General features: G+C 47.9%; 7 protein-coding genes across 7 annotated transcripts; 3 read left to right on the top strand and 4 right to left on the bottom strand.

The window, feature by feature from the left end:
• Positions 1-537: 537 nt before the first annotated feature.
• On the top strand, positions 538-973 carry PEX2_014750 (YciI family protein; the record flags this gene model as incomplete). Its single annotated transcript, XM_016738751.1, has 3 exons — positions 538-620; positions 675-894; positions 941-973. The coding sequence occupies 3 exons, from the start codon at positions 538-540 to the stop codon at positions 971-973; spliced, it is 336 nt and encodes a 111-aa protein (XP_016602645.1).
• A 1,083-nt stretch (positions 974-2,056) lies between these two features.
• PEX2_014740 (putative telomere silencing protein Zds1) lies at positions 2,057-4,655 on the bottom strand (the record flags this gene model as incomplete). Its single annotated transcript, XM_016738750.1, has 2 exons — positions 2,057-2,275; positions 2,334-4,655. 2 exons carry the CDS (start codon positions 4,653-4,655, stop codon positions 2,057-2,059), a joined length of 2,541 nt encoding a protein of 846 aa, XP_016602644.1.
• A 1,771-nt stretch (positions 4,656-6,426) lies between these two features.
• Positions 6,427-7,852, bottom strand: PEX2_014730 (SYLF and SH3 domain-containing protein; the record flags this gene model as incomplete). The annotated part of the gene is made up of 4 exons (XM_016738749.1): positions 6,427-6,448; positions 6,501-7,561; positions 7,624-7,727; positions 7,810-7,852. 4 exons carry the CDS (start codon positions 7,850-7,852, stop codon positions 6,427-6,429), a joined length of 1,230 nt encoding a protein of 409 aa, XP_016602643.1.
• Positions 7,853-8,502: 650 nt separating this feature from the next.
• gem1 (ERMES complex Ca(2+)-binding regulatory GTPase GEM1) lies at positions 8,503-13,131 on the top strand (the record flags this gene model as incomplete). Its single annotated transcript, XM_016738748.1, has 7 exons — positions 8,503-8,512; positions 8,566-10,397; positions 11,156-11,330; positions 11,418-12,354; positions 12,409-12,892; positions 12,948-13,023; positions 13,082-13,131. 7 exons carry the CDS (start codon positions 8,503-8,505, stop codon positions 13,129-13,131), a joined length of 3,564 nt encoding a protein of 1,187 aa, XP_016602642.1.
• A 1,067-nt stretch (positions 13,132-14,198) lies between these two features.
• Positions 14,199-15,238, bottom strand: PEX2_014710 (GPI anchored serine-threonine rich family protein; the record flags this gene model as incomplete). Its single annotated transcript, XM_016738747.1, has 5 exons — positions 14,199-14,391; positions 14,448-14,786; positions 14,842-14,982; positions 15,061-15,139; positions 15,190-15,238. The coding sequence occupies 5 exons, from the start codon at positions 15,236-15,238 to the stop codon at positions 14,199-14,201; spliced, it is 801 nt and encodes a 266-aa protein (XP_016602641.1).
• A 1,714-nt stretch (positions 15,239-16,952) lies between these two features.
• Positions 16,953-18,638, bottom strand: PEX2_014700 (uncharacterized protein; the record flags this gene model as incomplete). Its single annotated transcript, XM_016738746.1, has 3 exons — positions 16,953-17,492; positions 17,559-17,933; positions 17,991-18,638. The coding sequence occupies 3 exons, from the start codon at positions 18,636-18,638 to the stop codon at positions 16,953-16,955; spliced, it is 1,563 nt and encodes a 520-aa protein (XP_016602640.1).
• A 2,351-nt stretch (positions 18,639-20,989) lies between these two features.
• Positions 20,990-21,753, top strand: PEX2_014690 (uncharacterized protein; the record flags this gene model as incomplete). Its single annotated transcript, XM_016738745.1, has 2 exons — positions 20,990-21,285; positions 21,339-21,753. 2 exons carry the CDS (start codon positions 20,990-20,992, stop codon positions 21,751-21,753), a joined length of 711 nt encoding a protein of 236 aa, XP_016602639.1.
• Between the last annotated feature and the right edge of the window lie 7 nt (positions 21,754-21,760).

Raw genomic sequence — 21,760 nt, 5'->3', positions numbered from 1 at the left:
TTTTTGCAGCTAATGCGAACCTATTTGATAACCCATCATTTCAACTTGAGTAAATTGATTGCAGCATGTGATTCAAGAAGCATTAGCATAATCACCCGATGGGGACAAGTTTATATCCCTTATTGAAAAGTAGTGAGAGATGAGTAGAACAAGGCCTTATACTGATATTTTAACACGCACAGTGCTATACTACAAAGAGAATATGATAATATTTAGTAAAGATGTACATTCGGTGATTTTGTCAAGTTACATGAGTCTTACTATCATCGGAGCCTCATAGCGAACGTCGGGGTCTGGTTCCGGCTCCAATTTACTTCGGTGCCCCTATCCGACTTTTGAGCCGACCAATGTGACTATATCTTCAGCCGATGATGCTAATCTAGATAAATCCTACAACCAATTCTTTGTTTGTGTATCTCAAGCATCAAAAGTCTTCTCATAATGTTTTCATGCCGCTGTCTTCGAGCAAAGACAAAAGCGTTTTCACCGTATTCTTTCGGGTCTTTGCAAAGCTTTTCGAGTACCGGAGTAAGATATATGGCTACTGCACGAAGAAAGGAATTCCTTTGCATCCTTCCCGACAACCCAAATGTCTTGGCTATCAGAAAACAAGTTAAAGGGTTGGTTTATCATAAAATCCCTAGGTTAGACTGGGTATAGCTAACATCGACTAGAATCCACTATGACGGAGTCAAACCATTAGTGACCGCCGGAAAGCTCGTCGACGGAGGTGCCATATTTGAGAAACACCCCGAAGAGGGCAAGGATGCCCTGTTTAAGGGTAGCGTGATTGTGTACTCGGCCAATAGTGCTGAAGAAGTCCGCGGCATCATCGAGAAAGATATTTACGCCACTAGCGGTGTGTGGGACTTGAGCAAAGCACAAATTTTGCCTGTTAGTAGAGTGTTCCATCTCCATAAGTTCATGCTAACAAAAGTAGTATGTCCCTGCCGTTCGAGAGCCACTTCCATGACGAATATAGATGTCCGAAATGTATATAGAAACCAGCGAACAAGAGAGCTTGTACTGAGTTTAAAGGACTAAATCGTACTAAATACCAAATTGTATGGTGCAATAGGTGTAGTGAAGCTAGATATTCTGATTCTATAAAAATGCCGGCAGCCTAAGGGCATAATCTTTGATTGCAAATTTGTTATGACTCTCTTGGTTGATAAATATATGCTGTCTCAGTACCTACATCTCTCTCTCTCTTTTCTTGTCTTCCAGTCCTGACTCTTTTATTGGATATAGGCTAACACCCGTCACTTTCCGGCTGGCATTATTTGGACACCTGGTGGCTATATAAGTCAGTGGAACGCGCAACTTTCTTCCACTGTGCGAGCCTCCACTGCTGTATAATCACAGAGCTTAACGGCTCCCACTTAATATTTCAGCCATATGAATAGGCACTCGATTATGCCGTGGTCCTAATTGCCTAGTACAAAGCTTAGAAGAGGCTTCGAAGTTCGACATGAGGAATTGAACACAACACATCAACGTGTCCGTGATTATTTCATTGATTCATTCGTATGCGAATGTTAAGCATTGGGGGAAGAAAACAATGAAATGCAGACAAGGTATAGGATCGAGGTGTACCAAGAAGGAGGGAAGAGGAAAAGGAAAACCCCAGACGCTATGCGAATACATAAATCAGGGCTTTTGCCCAAAACACAACACCCGGCCCACGCATTGGGCCGAATATACTGCGCTCTTTAGTACCAATGATACCGAACAGGAAAAAAGAGACACAGAAATTAAACAAACAGGAACCCCCCCCTGCCAAAGTTGCATTTCACCTTCCCTGGTGCTAGATGCCAACGAGCGCGTAATAATACGAGTCCCCTTTGAGAATTGGTACACGGGAAATTATGAAAAAAACATTTGAAAGGATATGGGTAATGCATGAAAATGGGAGAACGCGGCTTGAGTGTACATGTTCTAGGAGCATCCTGAACCGACAAAAAGCATGGGTATTTCCGTGCGCTGCTAAAAACGAGAAAGCAGAAGTGTAGGAAGAGAAATAGAAATGAAACGAGTGAGGATGCCAGCCCCAGATTCACCACATATCATCGTCATCGTCGTCATCGAGTTGGACGTCGTCACCAAAGGACGAGTCTCCGTACTGCTGGTGGCCAGGGCCGTAAGCTTGGCCGTTTTCGTAGCCTTGCTTGCCGCTCCTCGAATGGCTACCGTAGCGATCATGCGGATCGTCATCATAGTCGTACATGGAAGAGTCATCATAGGCACTTTCTCCATAGTGTTGCTGCTCCTGAGACTGTGCGAGGCTGTTAGTAACTTTACTCTCCCTCAGGATAAGAGACATATTCGCTTACCTGTTGGTATCGCTGATATTGCGCATACTCATCTGGCTGATCCCTTGATTTCGACGATTTCTGAGATGATCCAGACGAAACAACTGGCATCTGCGGATGCATCTGCTGTACCTTGGCTAGGTATGAGTACATGAAGTTGCTCAGCAATACTTGAGAGTACAGAGCTCGCCGGGGATTCGCAAGTTTGATATGCGCCATCCGGTAAATAGCTCGCTCCTCCAGAATTGAGAAGCGAGACCACGCATAATCCACATCGGCGCGAAGTACTCGCATTGGGGGTTCGGGAGAAAGGTTTCGGGACGAATGTTTTCGGTGGTGGCTTTCAACACTGTGCTTCTTTCGTCCACCGCCAAAAATAGAAGAGAAAATGCCATCCTTTTCTTTCTTTGAGTCTCCCGATGCCCTCCTCACGCCATCCTTGCGTCGTTCTTCGTCGAGCTTCGGATCAAGGCGGTCTAAAACAAGACTTTCGCGTCCCCGCTGAGTGCTCTCGATAGAGGATTGCAAAACGTCCAGCCGTGTGTTGTCATGGGTTTTGTCGACAATCTTCGATTTGGTCTTTTTCGAGTCGTTGTCCTTGTCCTTCTTCTTGTCCTTTTCCTCGCTACCCAGCAACCAGTGCCAACTAGACTTACGGCTACCATCAGACTCCTTCTTGTCTTTTGATTTCTTGCTCTCGGATTTCCGTTCTTCAGGTTTGCGTTCTTCGGGTTTGCGTTCTTCTGAAGTGGTAGGGGTGAATGAAAGACTGTCGGTACGGGTACTGTTCCCAGGTACCATCTGAGGGTTATTGGCAACATCATTCAGCGAAGATGCGGGTTCGTGAGGAGGTTGGCGAGGATTCTTGGGACGTTTTGGTACCGGGTCATGCGAAGAGGCGGGTTTCGACGACGGTGTAGATGCCGCGGCACGATCCGGTGAGCGCTTACTCTGCGAAGGCGGACTGGGTAGGCGGTTGGATTCAGTGGTGGGAGGTGTTTCGATTATTGCAGGAATCTTCGGGTCGCCTGGGGCTGCATCCAAGGTAGATCGGCCATTCGAGCTGATACGAGAATGCCATACTCGTGCATTGGTCGTATCTCCTGAATCGGATCGATCCAAAGTAGCATCCGGTTGCCCATCAGAGGTGGAAAAGCCTTCCTGCTCGGCCTCAGGCTGATCAATAACTGAATCGAATGTCGAACTCACAGGTGAACTTGGTGAGTAAGGTGAACTTGGTGAGTAAGGTGAGCCATGCGATGAGGCAGAGGGGGCTCGAGCCGCTCGAGTCGTTTTGGGGGAGGAATCAGTCGAGACACCGGTGATCCCAGCGATTGTGGGATCTTGAGGTATAACAACCGGATGTCCTGTATCACTCCCTGCAGATTCAGATGCGCCCCGTCCAACTCGTTTAGAGTAGGGCAACTTTTCGCCCTTTTTCAAACTGCTAGCTTTCTTATATTGTGTCCGCGTTGACCGGCGTAGGCTGTTTCCCAGAGGTGCGGGTGGCAGGATCGGCATGTCCTCGTTTCCTGCGAGGTCGATATTATGCATGCCCTGCATGAGTAATTCTTTGTCCACCGGGTTCGAGTCATCGACCAAGGTTTCCAACTGTTGCAGGTTGGGAGTCAACATGCCAGCTCGCCTATTTGATTGAGAGCGTTGACGTTCCAACCGATCCGCGCCATCTGTATAACCCGACGAGTTGTCGATTTGTCTCGATAACATCGAACGTTTGCGGTTAAGACCACCTACCGACCCCTGACGTTCGGGGCCCAAAGTCGCATAATCGCCGGATCTGCGCTTGATATGGTCGGCCTTGCTATCGAGAAACGACTTGAATTCTTTCGGTGCCAGTTCGGGGTGCAGCCGCGCAGGAACCCAGAATAACCGGGAGGCGTCATCTTCATCGGCCGAGGGTGAGGGGGGTGGAGCGAAGCCTGGAAGGTCGGGGTCACCGGCAGCGGCCACATCCATCGACATGCGCCGGATCGCGGCGAGATTGTTCAGTTCCTGAGCGACAGCTGCAGGGTTCGATTCGTAGTCGATATCGTTGAGAGGAAAAGAGGACGTTGCAGTGTCCGAGGGCAATCGAGTACCGTCAGCATTCCCCGGGTCACTTTCCAAATCGAAAGACCGATTTGCAATAAGCGGCGGCCGCTGGCTTCCATTTGCTTGTATCGTATGCACGTCTGACGAGGATTGGTGGCGTGGCGAGGACGGGGAAAGAGAGGACTCAGATCCTTCGGCGACGCGCGGGATAGTTGTTATTGACTCGTCGACAGAGGATGTTATATAACTCAGGCGTCTCGGATCATTACGATCGTAGTCGTCGTTGTACATGTGTCCGATAGCTTCCGTCACATGGTGGCTTGGATCACTAATCGATAGATGGACGGCATGACCTCTCCGCGTCGCATGCCCGCCTGCCTCGTGGGCACTTGTGGAAGCCTGAACGCGTGCGAAAAATCATTAGAATCAATAATGCGCCAGTTTGAAATCGAGATCCTATTCTCAAATTCCATGGGAAGGGGTCCAATTCCACGGGAATCTGGTGTGCCTGAGGGGTTCGAGGCTGAGGGGAGTTCGACGAAAAGTCACGCCCACAGGAACCAAAGGAGAGGGACCGGGGAAATCGACGCACCTGCATGGGAAACCAGTTGCACAGGAACCAAAAGACGTCAAAGACGGAGCCCGAAAGGCGGAAGCTTAAGAGGAGGGGGCAGTGTCAACCACGTTGGATAGCGAGGAGGAACGGGTCATCGAAGCGGGGAAAGGGGAATGGAGACAAAGAGCCGGTAGCAGCGTGCTAGACATTCGGATACTACCGAGTCCAAATGAGCGTCATGGGTCGAGAAGTTTTGGGAGAAGAAAGGGAAAAAGAGAAGAATGGAAGATGGGAGTTTAGCGGGCGGAGAGCAGATGGAGAGTGAGAGAGTACATAACCTCCGCAGCACCTGACTATCTTGAACTCTTCCAAATGAGATTTTATTAGATATTAAGTGTTTCTACCTAGTTATTCTTTTTTTGCTTCTTGAATTTAGGGTCTTATAGGTCTTATAGGTCTTTTTAACTCTTCTAGATCTTGATTCATCAAGAACTGTTGGCTCCACTTGCATTAAAAACGGGGATGGTGGACGATCGGTTGATCTACATCGTACACGTTCTTTCTTTCTTTCTCTCTCTCTCACTCTCTCTCTCTACGTACTTTTTGATTCGGTGATACATTCTTTTAGTTCGGATTCTAACATCGGACTCCAAAGAAGTAAGTACTACCTACCTTTCAGAGCTGACTTGCAATATATTTCTTCAATCCGTGACACCGCATCCATGTACCTCGAGGGCTGAAAACATCGCCTCCTTCGTACTCATTACATTCATCCTTGACCGAGGCCGAGAGATCTGGACTGATATGAGAAAGGCTGAAAGCATATAAAAAATACAAATTTCCCATTGCAAAGGCCGCTAGCTATCCTTTTGTCCATAATGACCCTATATGGATGGTCGGATCTGAGATTCCATACAACGCCTTGTTACTGTATTCAATCTTCCCCGGGGACCGGAGCCAATAGCTGGATATGCCATGCAAGTGTTCACACAAGGCACCCACACGAGAAGGTCCAGCCCATAATACAAACAATTTCAACCAGTAAGAGACCCGAGTACATAGGATTATTATGTTGGATGTTGGAACCATGGTATCAAACTCAAAATGTGGAGCTGAAAGGTGTATTCAACCTAAGAGACTGAGAAGAAACTTATGAAACATAGATGGAATAAACTCTGAAGAAACTCTGGGAAATCACAATCAGATGGGAAATGCTCTGCATAAAACCGAAAAGATCCAAGATGACAGTATCCCTGAGCCCCCCCCCCCCCCCGAACGAGAGAAGAAAAAAAAAAGCATGAGAACGAGAAACTCCACGCTGAAGAATGTAAAACAACTTTAACGTAAATGAAAGAAAGGATGGAAAAGGGTTTGACGAATCCGTTTACGCCAGGATATATGTAGGGCAAGAGTTGGGGGAAATATGTTCATCAAGTCCCGGATAAATGTGCATCAAGAGTTCATCACAATGTGTGCTACATGGATCAGTATTGGACGCGCATCAACTTAGGAGGCCTCAACATAATTGCTGCAAATGTGTTAGCCGTCCGTTCTAGAAAGTCGAAGCAACAAGTTCTTACCTGGGGAAGATGCCCACGCGATCACCAATGCGACCAGTCCACCAGTCTTCCGCCTTCTCCGTCCGCTTTATTATGGTAATGATTTCGCCCTTCTTGAATCCAAGGTCACCCTCTTGATCCGCATCGAATGTGAAAAGGGCAACGGCTTGATCTGCTCGCAACTGGGCTGCACCAGTCTTTTGCTGGAAGACTGGCTTAGGAGCAGTTGGACGGGTAGGTCTGCGATCCGAATAGGAATATTCCTCCTCGTATGGCGCAGTGTTGCTTCGGTTGCGCCCATAGCCATCAAATGAATCGCCGGCAGGGGCCCGGGTTGTCGCAGAACGACCAAGCCCCGAGGCAGGCCGATCATAAACATCATCCGCCCAGGTGTTTGTACGGCGGGGCTTATCACGGTAGTCATACTCATTTTGATTGGTATTAGATCGAGCACGCTGGGCACCTTGACCGTAAGCCTCGCCCTTGCGTCCCTCCCAGACCACATCGTCATGGCTGTCGTCATAAACAGGAATATCATTGTACATGGAGTCACCCTGACCCCGCGCATTTCCTTGGAAGGCACGGGATGACAGCACGCGCATCAGAGCATCGGCGGCTGGTGGGGGGCGAACGGTGCCCGTGAGAAGTTGGTTCGCGGAGACGCGACTGCGGTACAATTTCTCGTTGGCATCCTTGCGTTCCACCAGCATACTGCCTTCGAGACTGACACCAGCGAAAAGACCCTTGGTTTTTGAGTAGGAGAAGACGGCCGCAACACCCTTCGTGCTGGCTGCGCCGGCCGCCTCGGCATTTCGGCCAATCGGCCCAGCAGCGAGTGATACATTACCACCCAGCGTCAGTGTTCCCACTTGAGAGAATGTGCGAACAGCAGCGGCATCGTTGAGAATGAAGACGAAATCGGTCAACTCAAACCCAATCTGTCCTCCAATTCCGGCACCTGCAGTCGCAATAGCTGATGGAGCCGACCAGGACCCATCGGCAAGACGAGCGACAACGATACCGGAGCCAAACCGACCGGAGCCCAGGAAACCGGCCTTCAGGACTGTGAGGACCGCGAGACCCTAAGGGAAAAGGCCTGTGTTAGCCATGGATATTCCCAACTGGGGCATAATGAGTGTCTTACCTTTGCATTGGCCAAAATCTCAGGGGGAATGACCTTGTCGGGACCAAATGATTGCCGAGGATCAACGAATGATGTCAAGATCTTTGCAGCCTTCTTGCATTCACCTGTTAAGAGAGAATCCACTGTCAGCCGGATATGCCGCATACGACTGCGGGGAAGTGGGCTTTGGGCATCGATGAAACGTACTGGCCATAGACGCCGGCAGCGGATTGTTGATCCCGAAACCCATCTTGGCTGGTGACTATCGAGGTAGAACGAACGAAAAGTCGACTGGGGAGGGAGAAATGGGGAGAAGTGAGGAGCTGTTGGTGTCTCGAGGGTAACGGTTAGTCAGTGTGGGCCCCAGCTGATAGACGGCTAAAGCGGGACTCCGGTTCTTGGGAGGCTCAAGACGTACCTCGCAGAACGAGACTGGATCAATGCTAGGTACAGTACAATGCTGGAGATACCTTCCAGGAACTAAGTAGATAGTCAATTGGAGATCAAACACCCTCAGTGATTACTAGACCTTGACGTCCTACGTATTTGGGCAATTATGGGGTCGTTGGTGTCGGTGTTTAAAAGTGGCCGAACGAGACGAGCATTGCTTGGCAAATTGGGAGTTTCTTGATGATGTATCAGAAAAAAGGAAGGGAAAATGGAACAAAGAGATCAAAGCCAAAGCAACCGTCTCCCAATGTGTAGAGAAATTGTATAAGCCATTGTATAGCATTTTGTAGAATGTGTAGATGCCCTCCAGGGCTAGGCGCCAAGACCGCCCAGGTGTTATCGTATCGCGATTGTCACATCCAACCTCGGAACCTTGGAACTTATCCACCCATACACTTCTTCAGGGTCACGGTGGGATTATGATCGTTACGTGACTCGTTAGACGCGAAAATGGCATCAGGTATGTTATTGATCTCACTTCTAGAAACACCGCTGACCGGTTAATCTATCCAGTTCGCATTTGCGTGTGCGGCGACGAGGGCACTGGCAAGTCCAGTCTCATCACCTCGCTCGTCAAAGGTGTGTTTGTTACGAACAGAATCCAACCGGTCCTCCCCCAAATTACCATCCCTCCCACCCTCGGGACCCCCGAAAATGTCACCACTACGACCGTCGTCGACACCTCGGCCCTTCCCCAAGAACGGAACAACCTCGCGCGAGAGATACGGAAATGTAACGTGATTCTCCTCGTGTATTCCGATCACTATAGCTATGAGCGGGTAGCTCTGTTTTGGTTGCCATACTTCCGCTCGTTGGGTGTCAATGTCCCGGTAGTTCTGTGTGCCAACAAGTCGGACCTGGCGACTGGCCATAGTGAGACGCGAGTTGTTGAGGAGGAGATGCTTCCTTTGATGGCAGAATTTAAGGAAATCGACTCGTGTATACGTACGAGTGCTCGGGAGCATCGTAACGTCAACGAAGCATTCTTCGTCTGCCAAAAGGCTGTCACGCACCCGATCGCGCCGCTGTTCGACTCTAAGGAGGCATCTTTGAAGCCCGCCGCGGTAGCAGCTTTACAAAGGATATTCTATCTCTGCGACAAAGATCGCGATGGATATCTTTCGGATACAGAGCTCAAGGATTTCCAAATCCGGTGCTTTTCCAAACCATTGAATGAAGCGGATCTCAATCACATCAAGGAAACCATTCAAAAAGCCTATCCAGACTCGATTACGGAGTCGGGAATTGACTGCAAAGGGTTCATTCATCTGAACAAATTATACTCGGAAAAAGGGCGACATGAAACAGTCTGGATTATTTTGCGAGCGTTCCAGTACACAGATAATCTTTCTCTGCAGGAGAAATTCTTACACCCCAAGTTCGAAGTACCGCCATTCGCCTCTGCTGAACTCTCACCCGAAGGTTATCGATTCTTTGTGAACCTCTTTCTGTTATCCGACAAGGATAATGACGGAGGCTTGAATGAGGCTGAACTTGCATCCTTGTTTGCCCCTACCCCGGGCTTGCCCGCATCATGGGCCGACGGCTCATTCCCATCCTCCACAGTTCGCAATGAGGCAGGACATGTAACACTGCAAGGCTGGCTTGCTCAGTGGAGCATGACTACCTTCTTGTCTCCCAAAACTACCCTCGAATACTTGGCATACCTGGGCTTCGAGCCCTCCGACCAAAGCGATCAATCTATTACTGCGGCGTTAAAAGTCACACGGCCACGAAGAAAACGTCGCCGCCCGGGCCGTGTGGGACGGAATGTTGTTCAATGCCATGTTTTGGGTGCTCCTGGATCCGGAAAATCGGCCCTTCTTGACGCACTTCTTTCCCGTGGATTCAGCACGACCTATCACCCTACTATCCAACCACGCACTGCAGTGAACACTGTGGAGCTTCCGGGCGGGAAACAGTGCTACCTGATTTTGGATGAACTAGGTGAGCTGGAGCCTGCTTTGCTGGAAAACCAGTCCAAACTGCTGGATCAGTGCGACGTGATTGCGTACACGTATGATTCCTCAGACCCAGATTCATTTTCCTACATTCCTGCATTGTTGGCGAAATATCCTCATCTGGAGGAGCTCCCCAGTGTGTTCGTTGCCCTCAAGGCTGACCTGGATCGGACGACCCAGCGAGCCGAACATCAGCCTCATGAATACACAGCTATGCTGAACATGCCCAGTCCGCCGCTCCATGTGAGTGTTACGTGGAGTTCCATCCAGGAGGTATTTGTCCATATTGCCGAGGCTGCCATGGAGCCAAGCACCGCTTTCCCCCGTAGTGAAGAGGATGTGGAGGGCAAATGGATGTCGTGGGGAATTGCCCTCGGTGCGGTGGTTTGTGCGGGTGCCGCTGCGGTGATGATCTGGCGACGAGTTGGTAGTGGCAATTAGGGTCTTCGTTCATCTTCTATACTATACCCCATAGTTTAATGTGCAAATAAATGTAAAATGATCTAAATATCTTCCAAGGTTCCCTCTCAATCATGATACTTAGTCAGGTACATAGCCGGCTTAGCCGGAGTTAAGCCGGTCCCCGCCAGGCACGCGGTTTCTTCTCCGCTCGAACGTTACCCCGGACATCATTTCCCTTGCTGATCTTCCCCCTCTCGCGCCTCGACTTGTACTTTCGACATCTCCAACCTCCGAACCTCGAACCCTGATATCATTATACACATCTCATCGAGTGCATATATAAACCCGTGATCCTTGGGCTTGTTACGCACCTTGACTTGCTGTCGCCCCCTGCGACCCTATCGCTGCAACTTGTTCATCACTCATTTCCAACACATATGAGCTTGCAAATATCGTTATATAAGACTGAAAGAGGGAAGCTTGAATAAATTGCATCACAGACTTGGCAAAGTTTGCGCATTTCCCTTATCTGATCCAAGGTTGCGCTGGTGGTCACACCATATCTCAGCCTAAATCCAAATTGACCCAGTGCGAGTGACGTCTAATCATGTTGTAAGCACGCTCTTTCTTTACTTACCCACTTCTTCCAATACCTTTCTGTTTTCAATCTGCAAGCCGAGGCTTGTTTTCTCACCATTATCAACCTTATTTGAGAGAACTGCATAATTCTCAAGTACCAGATAATCACTTCACTTGCTTACACCACCACCAGCGTCCTTCCCCCTCCCCCTCCGCGCTATACCATCCCTGTCGCCTATGCGGCGGGGGCAGCAAATGGTATGGCGGTCCCTGTCGTGGAAACGAACAATACCATTACCCACCCGGAGCGTGGGTGTCCATTGCAAGTCGGCGAGGGTATGTGTGCTCAGCGATCGCTGATGTCCCAAAATGTCCCAATTCCTTCAGAATCCCAGAGATAGCTTACATTTTATATTGCTACAGGAACGTACATCCTCCAGGATGATCTCCTCCTCGCCACACCACCTCCCCACCCATCGGAAGCTCCGATCATCAACCCGAACCCTCTTGCGACGCTACCCACGCCCCCGACCACTGGCGTAAAGCTATCCCTTGTTACCCTCGACCTTCGGAAGAAGCCTCCGACGTTCTTGAGGTCAGGTGTTACGGCTCCCCAATTTGGAGATGGAAACCCCGCGCTTGCGGCGCCGCCGGTGGCAGCGAAGGACGCATCAAAGCGAAGAAAGCCCAAGAACAACATTATCAAGAGCAGTTCTTCCTTCGTTTCGCGAGTCATTACCCACGAGACATCTGCCAAGCGATTGGGCGACCGTGACTCGAACGGTATTTTTGCCTTTGCGAATATCAACCGAGCATTCCAATGGCTTGACCTCAGCTCGCCTACGAAAGAGGAGCATCTTACCAAAGTTCTCTTCACCAAGGCCCACATGCTCTGTCACGATATCAACGAAATTACCAAGACATCGTCACATTTGGACATTGTGATGGGATCTTCTGCGGGCGACATCATTTGGTATGAGCCCATGTCGCAGAAGTATGCCCGCATTAACAAGAATGGCGTGATCAACAACTCCCCTGTTACCCACATTAAGTGGCTTCCTGGGTCTGAGAACCTATTCATAGCGTCCCACGCCAATGGCGTGCTGGTTGTGTACGATAAGGAGAAGGAGGATGCCCTTTTCACCCCCGAGGCGAACGGCCATTCCGAACAAGAATTTGGACGGTTACCATTGGACATCCTTAAGTCTGTGAACTCCAAGAATCAGAAGACCAATCCTGTCTCATTTTGGAAAATGGCAAACCAGAAAATCTCAAGTTTCTCCTTTTCGCCAGATCAAAGACATCTGGCCGTGGTTCTCGAAGATGGGTCGCTGCGGCTCATGGATTACTTGAAAGAGGAGTATGTTTGCCTAATGCTAAGAGAACCGAATTATTCCTAACTAACGCTTTCTAGGATACTGGATATATTCCGTAGCTACTATGGCGGCCTGATCTGTGTCTGCTGGTCTCCGGATGGCAAATACATCGTAACCGGAGGCCAGGATGATCTACTGACGATTTGGTCTTTCCCCGAGCGCAAGGTTGTTGCCAGATGTCAAGGACACAACTCCTGGGTTTCGTCGGTTGCATTCGACCCTTGGCGCTGTGACCAGAAGACATACCGGTTCGGCAGTGTTGGTGACGACTGTCGCCTCCTCTTGTGGGATTTCAGCGTTGGGATGCTCCATCGCCCGCGGGCACACCACGCCTCAACTCGAAATCGATCCAGCATCGTAGTGCCAAATTCACAAACTGCCAACCGCCACCGTGCAGACAGCGGCGACAACCGTGTGCGCTCGGACTCTAATCAAACCGAAAGTTTCAACGAAGATATCGATCACACGGCGAGTCACCCCGTCGAGCCACGATCTCGAACTGCTCTTTTGCCCCCGATAATGGTAAGCATTGATTGACACCCAAATTGTTAGCTTCAAAATACTGACTGACCCATAGTCCAAAATCGTCGGCGAAGATCCGATCTGCTGGCTTGGCTTCCAGAAAGATTGCATTATGACTTCCTCTCTTGAAGGTGTGTTTATTGAGGTTGTTTGTCGTTTGCAGCCAAACAATACTAACATTTGTCACAGGCCATATCCGCACTTGGGATCGACCTAGCGACAGCGTCGTCAAATCATGATGCTCCGTTTGCGAGTTACAGTCCACTTTTCTATTAGAGGTTGACTCGACACTCCTACTAAATGTACCATGTAATCGAAGTCGATTTAACAATCTTGGAAGCCCTGGAGGTTACCAATCGGGGGGTTCAGTCTTTTAGCGTGGCTTTTTCGTTTCTAACACCTATGATATCTTTTCATGTCTATATTACCTTTATCAATCTATACATATACATTATTCGTAAGGGCCATAATTTATATTCTTCTAGAAAACAATCGACGGCAAACCCGACCAAAAAGAGCGCACTCGAAGCTTCAGCTTTCGTACTGATGAAGTGAGCTTCGAGCCCATATTTTCCTCTTTCCTTTCCCTATTTAGCAGCGGGATTTGATACACAGAAAGAAATAACCAATTCAAAGATATAATCGACAGTATAATTCCAAAATATAAAATAGGCATTGCATTATCGCATTTCTCATTAATGTAAGGGGGCATATCGTAGGTCCATAGACCAACTCATCAACATCAACATCATCAAGCAAATAAATCATCACTAGTAAAGTAACCCCACTTCCACAATTCCTCCAACGGATAATAGAATTTGTCCAAAGGAACTACCACAAATAACCAAAACTATCTCCACCTCATATATCTAAGCTCACGGATATCCAGCTAGCCAATTTCTTAGCCGGATCACGACTGACCAATACTGGGAATTTAAAGGACCAGAGCGAGCAGACCCAGAAGCAGACTACCAGCAGGGGGCATGAGGATGGCAGCAGCGTTGGAGGTGGTAGTAGCCGACTCGGTAGCAGTGGAGGTTGTAGTCGAAGTTGTCTTGCGAGTGGTGGTCGAAGTAGTGCTCGAATGAGTTGCGGTGGACAAGCTAGTGGAGGAAATGGTTGAAACTATATTGATAGAGTCAGTTGATGTTTCCTCAATGTAGTGGACGAAAAGCAAAATGATGTCTCGGAAGCCGCGCTTTCCGCCTTTTACTAACCAGGGGTAGTGGAGATATGGGTAGAATGGGATGTGATAGAGGAAGAAATAGTGCTTGATTTGATAGTCGAGGTAGGGAGGTGTGTGGATTTAGTAGGTGAGATAGAAGAAGTGGTAATGGAAGAAGAAGTAGTCGGGGTAGTAGAGGTGGATAAAATAGAGGATGAAGTTGGTGTAATGGAAGAAGAAGTTGAAGGTGTAGATGTAGAAGAGACTGAGGAAGAAGTGGGAGTGGTAAGCGTCAAGGTAGAAGTCAAGATAGAAGTGTAGGAAGTTGAGGATTCTTCAGGGGTGGAAGTAGAGCTTGGAATGAGAGAAGAGAAAATGGAAGAGGTAGACGCACTTGCAGAAGAGCTAGTTATAAGAGAAGAGGTTGTAGGGGTAGAAATAGAAGATGAAGCAGTAGAATAATAGGACGAGGTAGGGGTAGACGCACTGATGGAGGAGTGAGTAGCAGTCGAAGACAGGTAAGAGGAAGCAGTCGAGGAAGAAAGAGCCGAAGAAGTGAGATCACTGGTTGACGAAGAGATCAAGGACGAAGTTTCAAGCGCAGTACTGGTTTCCTTACCAGAGCTACTAGCACTACTAGCAATTTCACCAGGCTCAGTGACTCGGAATTGCTGAGACTGAGCCAGAATGCCACTGGTCGGAGAGAGGAAGTTGATCTGATATCCCTTTCTAGATTGATTATTAGGTCAGTAGCTCAAAGGTAATGCAGTCAGATTAGACCTACCCATCATCGACATCCGTAAAAGTTTTGGCTTTGACGGTGTATGAGCCCTTGGAAGTGTCTATATCTTCTGCAACAATGGTTGTTGTCGGAGGGTAGACATTCTGATTGACAAGTTCGATGCTAAAGGTCTCTGGGTCCGTTCTATTGATATTGCATTTTTGGTTAGCAGAGTACCAGTGTATGTGAGACGCTGCTAAGCATCTTGGACAACTAGCTTACGTGACAGCCTGCCACTTAATCGTCAGGGGCATATCCGGGTCGATCTTTTCACCAATCCGTGGGGAGGTGACAGTGAGACCTGTTTTAACAGTTAGATTGATTCGTATTTTCCCAGATATACAACGATACCTGCAGCTGTAGCAGCCAGAGCCACCAGCGAGATGATGTTAATCCGCATATTGATTGGCTTCAGTGATAACCAATATCAAGTGAAGTAATATGATGAAATAATTGTCAATCGTGGAAGGTCGGGCCACAATATAATATTCCTGAGGTTGGAGGAAACCAAAGCCAGGGGCAACATAAGATGGGAACGTGATACTTTATAGTCTCTTACGACAGTCGTAGGAGGCTGTATCTCTCACAGGGTCTTCTCAAATTCCAATGGTACTCTTTATTTTTGGGCTGATTTGCCGTGGTGCCTTGATCCATCACGCCTCGTGCTCCCAAGTCTGTGTCGGAGTACAAAATAGTTTGGCGAGGACCACATTTTCCTGTTCCCGTGATGTAGATTTACTACTATGTTGCAGTCCAGGGGATATAGAGGAGGGACTGTTGATTCCGTAGCTTGCAACTTGATTTTTGGCCCAGATGGCAATTTCTCGTCGATTGAATCCATGATGTACAACGTCTCCAATTTTGACCGGCCGCGCGTCATATTTCCTGTCCGTATTGCAATGGAAAGATTCCATACTACCTTTCCTGATCATACGTATATTCAGCGCAACATTAGTCATTGGTTAGGGCACGGGACCCTGGGATGACTGCTGCGGCCCGTTTAGATTTGATGCCGAATATCAGGGATTCATGAGATGATCAACTCTTTGGGGGCATATTATTGTCGATAATGCATTAAACAATCATATATCTATGAAATTTCCTTAGAGCTTGCATGTATATTGGATATCCCTCATCGCTTGCCTTATATGGAACTATATATATCACTGAGTTAGACACGTACCAAAAGCTTATTCAAATCCACTACTTTACAATCTTTGACTCCTACTACATTCAATAACTTGCTAGATGTAGGACAATAGCTCCAAAAGGTCTAAGCACACCGGGAGTATTGGGTTCTGTGTACTCTTGGTCGTTATGAGTGTAAGTAGGACAAAGCCAAGGGAAGAGGTGTTTCACATTTCCAACCCAGTTCCCGGTCCACAGCACGAAAATGAGACGAAGACGGTAAACAATTACTTTCTCATTTCTTTTAGATTGACTAGTCCAAAGGGAATCTCGCCTCTGGAGAGGCTCTGACATTTCAAAATGGTTGCCTATGAGGGGCTTTTGGGGTACATAAGGAGTTGCACGAAGCATCAACACAAGGTCGGAACATCATTCATTGGACAATTCCTGGGAGAGATTAAAATAATCCAAATGGTATCCAGGTCACTTTTCGGGACAGATTCTTGTCTTGACTGTGATAATAAAAGGTCCACGATCGGTCTCGAGCGTCTGTTTGTGCTCTCCGACACTTCCACCACTGTCAGGCTAAACTGCGTTTGGCTTCGCAGTGCGTCTTGTCTAACATATTGATGTTAATAGTCTCTGCTTGGGGTTCTGGAATGGAGAGTCGTCGTCAGCATTCTACTAAATCTCAAGAATGACATGGAATGTGTAAGGAAATCTCAACACAAGAGTGGGTGGAGCCATGGCAGGCTATTCGTCTTACGAATGGACTGTGAATCATTAGTTCTATTCTACGCAGTGACCAGATACAGGAACAAGTCTGCATACAAAAAACAAAGACATAATTTCAAGCACCTGTATTGATCACCTGTCACTTTTAGGTAGCACGTAAAAATTCACCTTCTAGATAGTTGAACCTAGAGCGGGCAATTTTCATGCACAGTAAATGCACCTTGCATTTCCACTTCAACCTAGGGAGCACCTTAACGCTGGAGCATGCTGCGACCACCGTCAACGGTGATCCTGTTCCGCACCCGAATGTGGGCATATGCCGTTCCGAGCTGAACGACGCGATGGGAACTAGACTCGGTTGTCGCAACCTGAGCGCTATCTGTAGAGAACGGGCTATCGGGAGTGTCTGACCGACTGGAAGAGGTAACACTTGAAGACTCATCATTCTCCTGGTCGCCATTCTTCACGATATCTAACAGGGCTGTTGGACAAAATACCAAAGCCTCTCCAGTCGGCAGACGAACAATCTTGTTAAAGATCGATGAAGCCTTGGTGCTTGTACCAACCTCCTGAGCCCCGGCTCCGGCGATATGCGCCCTGATTGCCTTGAACCAAGCCGGCGATGAGAATCGATGGATAATCGTCACGTTGCAAAGCTCAAGAAGGGCCGGAGCAAGAGTTGGCTCCTGTGTTGCGATCATCACTCGTGCGGCCAGATGTCGCTGTTGGCGGACGACAGATAGCAGTGTCTCAGTCAGATCTGCAGCTTCGGGTGAGGTTGAAGTCATAAACTACAATCAAATAAATTGTCAGTATGGAATGAGGTGAATGATCCAAGAAATCGGAGGTACACGAACCTTGTGTGCCTCATCAAGAGCAATAAGGCGACCCGTATCCTGACGGTTCTTCAAAAACAAAGAAACAGAGATGTTGAACAGAGCGCACGCATCCTCTTGGCCAACGAATGGGCAGCTCAAATCGATGATGGTCAAAGTGCCTGGGGGGAAACTCCAGACATCACCAGCACCCTTTTCCTTTGATGTATTGGCACCTGCGCCAGGCATAGATCCAGGCTCAAAAAAGGATTCAAGGACCTCCAACCGCATATTGAGAGGCATGAGCTGGCCTTTTAAGAATTGTTCTCGCTGGAGCAGAAGTTTGAAGGCGGCGTAGTTAAAGCCGGATTTGCCCTGATTAGCAATGGCCATATCCCGAAGAATCTTCATAACAACCTATGTGAGTAGTTTATTAGTACATTGTTAGCATGGATGAAATGTGTGTTGACATACTTCAATGTAGAGAGGCTGCTCGGTTCTGTTGCCGATGCCCATCAAGGTTTTCATCATGCCAATGTTGAGGTCCTTCTGGGGCAGATAAAGTGGCTGAACCTTCAGCATGTTCGAACCGCCTGACAGTGCTTGGTACGCCTTTTTCATGGCAAGATAGTTGGTGGGGGACACCAAAACTCTGACTGGAATGTCGGAAGAATGAAGATAGGCCGCCTCGCACAGCTGCATGCTGGAAAAGGCCGTGAACTTATCATAGTGAATGACCAGTCCAGCCAGAGGAGACGACAGCTTGCCGGCAGGGGAAGATGCGATCAGTGAGTTTTCCAACAAACAGGACAAGGTATGACTCTTGCCACTTCCTTGACTACCACAGATGAAGGCAGACCAAGGTGCCGACACATTGGCGTACACAAGATCCCCCTGTGTCAGTGTGTCACTGGAAGGGCGATTACGCATACCAAGCAGTCCATATTGTGGGTAAAAAGTTTGGACTCCGTTGAGAGTGTGCTCGGTATTCTGAGGGTCGGTATCTAGAGTCTCACAAGCGGAGAGCGAGAATAGAGGTGCCGTTATGAGCTCCTCCTCCAAGCGGGTATTTTGGCCTCTCGACTTTTTGGTAGTATCAGGGTCGCATTTGACAAGATTCATGTGCTCCCCTGTCTCTAATGTATTCCTGCAAAGATGATGAGATGCCATAATGTCACCTTGTCACCTAAGAAGATTCTTAGGGCTCGTTGGGGAGTGAGTTGACGAGAAACGAGAGATGATAAAGGTTGGGCAATATTAGAAAGAGGGACCGAAAAAATAGATAGGCAGTGGACAAAGCAGAACAAATCGCGTTACGATCAGGTGTCCAGGCATCCAGACAATCCAACTTCAAACATCTACAGTGCCTCTGTATGATAGATGCTTTGGATCTATCTCTGTATGAGGAAGTATTTGAAATTTCTTTCTAAGATGTAGATATTTCCAGAATCACAGTATCATGACGGTGAGCAGGTAGCTCAACTCTTAGGTTATCTGATATTTCTAATAATTTAGGGACTCTTTATTACATCTCTAGGGACAGGAAAGTGATGATGAGGGTATTAATTGGAAACCTCTAGGACTGATATGATGACTACATACCCAAGGTTATCATTCAGGCTTGGCAAAACACAAATCGACACACAACTCTCATATTCAGGGAGAGACCTCCTGTATCAATCATTTCCGAAATGCATCTTCTCCTTGGATCCTTATGGCAGTTCAAACGACCACGTTTCTTGCAAGGATAATAGCAGTCTCAATAAAATTGAGGACTAAGAGTCTCAGGATCCTAGCCTCCCTATAATTGCGACTCATGGAGCAACTCCCGTGTACAGGTCTCGAGAAACTAAGGTTGAGCTTCCCGGGCTCCCATTCTTACTGGTTTCGGCCAAATGCGACTGGCAGAAGGGCGGAGGAATCAAGATTGGTGAAGTCTAATTTATATAGAGCCCCAGAAATCCTGTTGGGCCTGCCTTGGGAACATCTTGTTGATGTGTGGTCTATCGGTGGTATGATAAGTACTAGTACACATACACTTTGTGATAGTATGTCTAGTTCAAACCCCACAGACACTTGAGCTCATAGAAGGGAAGAATTTGTTCAACCCCATTGATCCGGTGAACAATCAGTATGTCTTTCCGTTGGCACTGGCCCAGTACATTGGATATCTGGGTCCTCCACCGCTGGAGATGATACGCAAAAGCTCACTGTTTTCAACGTATTTTGATGAACAGGGTAAGTCTGCCTTTATTTTTAGGCTTCAGGACAGTCAAGCTTACACATATCTCTATATAGGCAACTGGGTGTCCGAGCCACCAATCCCCAGAACCTCTTTCGAGGACTTCATCACCACCATCCCACCCGGAGAGGAAAAGTACCAGTTTCTGCGGTTCATACGCGAGATTCTAACTTGGGATCCCGAAGTAAGACCCAACTCGTACGAGCTTATTCAAGATGAATGGATGATGAGGCCTCCTTCAGAGGAGGATATGGTGCTTTTAGGGAATCAGATGGGCCAATGAGTTCACAAAATACCTATAACAGGGTTCTCAGCCCCCACACCATACTGCCTCAAGACAAGTCATACTGTACATTGTGTTAGAGCTCAGATTGGCTGATCTTCATGTTCGACTGTGGGGAAAGCATGTGATATCATCTGAGGCAGATAGTTAATCTCCCTTTCTTTCTCTCTTTTCATTTGCTCTCCATTATGGTAGGAATCAAGTCAGTTTCTCTTCTTTGGTTCCTTCAGTTTATAGAAATTTGCATAGCAACTTGCTTACACCAAAATAGCAAAGAAGCTAGACCAGGAGTTCATTTGACTCGTATATTACTACTAGTCGTATTGCACCCCTACATGGTTACAGCACTAGGAATCTATACCCTGCTCAATGTCTCAACCCCTCACTACAGTATTTGACACACTAAATATTAATTGTGCGCAAAGTAGCACGAGCAGTTACCTTACCAGACATTAAACTAGAGTTTCAGGGCTCTCTAACAACGAACCCTCGTAAGTTTCATATCCGCAGACATAGCCATGAAATGACTGGCCGATTTGTGTGGTCCCAAGGTGATTTCCAGCCCCATGCATGCGTTACATTTAAGAAGAGGCTCGCACGAATAGCCGCCCCGACACCATCCTGTAGGTGATCGATCGCCTCGTATAACCAGATTGGTCGAGATGGATGATCTGCGGCTATCAGCTGTAGGGGCCATCACACACTAAAAATCGGGGGGTCCCACAGTCGGACGCCAATTCCGCCCCCGGTCGTATCATTGTCTATTTTACAATGAATACTACATATTATCCTACCTAGTGCGCACTGTAAGATGCCCACAAAGACCATGCGTCATCTCTGTCCAATTTGGACCACATAAATGAGCGGAGAGCCGCTTCTGTTCCCAGCTCTCCCTCGTTTGAAAACATTCCGTTCAACAAGGCTTCGCATAACCACCAACAAAGTAGAATGATATCCATAATGCAGAACCATGGAACCTCCTTGGTTGCACAGCTAGCGTCGCCACCGAATATATCTCTACAATTACTCGGAACGCACACGGCTGGCGAACAGACCGAAGTCGTCGATTTCGATATTTGGATTGATTGCTCAAAACAAGCGAAAATAAAATCTGGGCAATTTTTGACTATCAATGAACGTGATCATCGTTCCTGGGACCAGTCTGGCGAATCCAGTGCCAGTTTCTTGACAACATCATCTGGTTGGCTTCAAGATTGGATTGGTGACAGCAACGAAGAAACAAGGTACATTCTCCAAACCAATTGTCTCTTGACTATAGGAACTAACATATATCAAGCTGGGCGGTTCATAAACTAGTCAGTTTGCGCGATGACGATTTCGCTGCTATAAAATCCCACGCAGAGAGCCTCGCAAGCAAAATCGCGTATGGCGGATCCATCATTGTCCAAATCCACACGCCACCTGCCGAGGCGGATGTCGCTGAAAACACCGCGAAGATTCAAGCGGAATGGAGTTTTGGCTCTCCTTTTCTTCCCACAGAACAACCATGGGACCTGTTGGTAATGAATGCAATGGTCGACGGCAGAAGGGGGTTTATCTCTGTTGATGAACCACGACCATCCCATGGAAGATCACCGTTTCGCAGGGCCATGAAATCTTATAACACTTCTACAGTCATCTCCCAGTGTCAAAACGAGGAGGGGTTTAAATATACAGTGCTGAAATACTCGAAATGGGGATCTGATATTTAGTTAAAAT

Source organism: Penicillium expansum (genome assembly GCF_000769745.1).
Source record: "Penicillium expansum strain MD-8 chromosome Unknown contig44, whole genome shotgun sequence".
Classification (NCBI taxonomy): Eukaryota; Fungi; Ascomycota; class Eurotiomycetes; order Eurotiales; family Aspergillaceae; genus Penicillium; species Penicillium expansum.
Note: the sequence above shows the minus strand (reverse complement) of the source record. Positions and strands in the feature narration are given on the sequence as shown.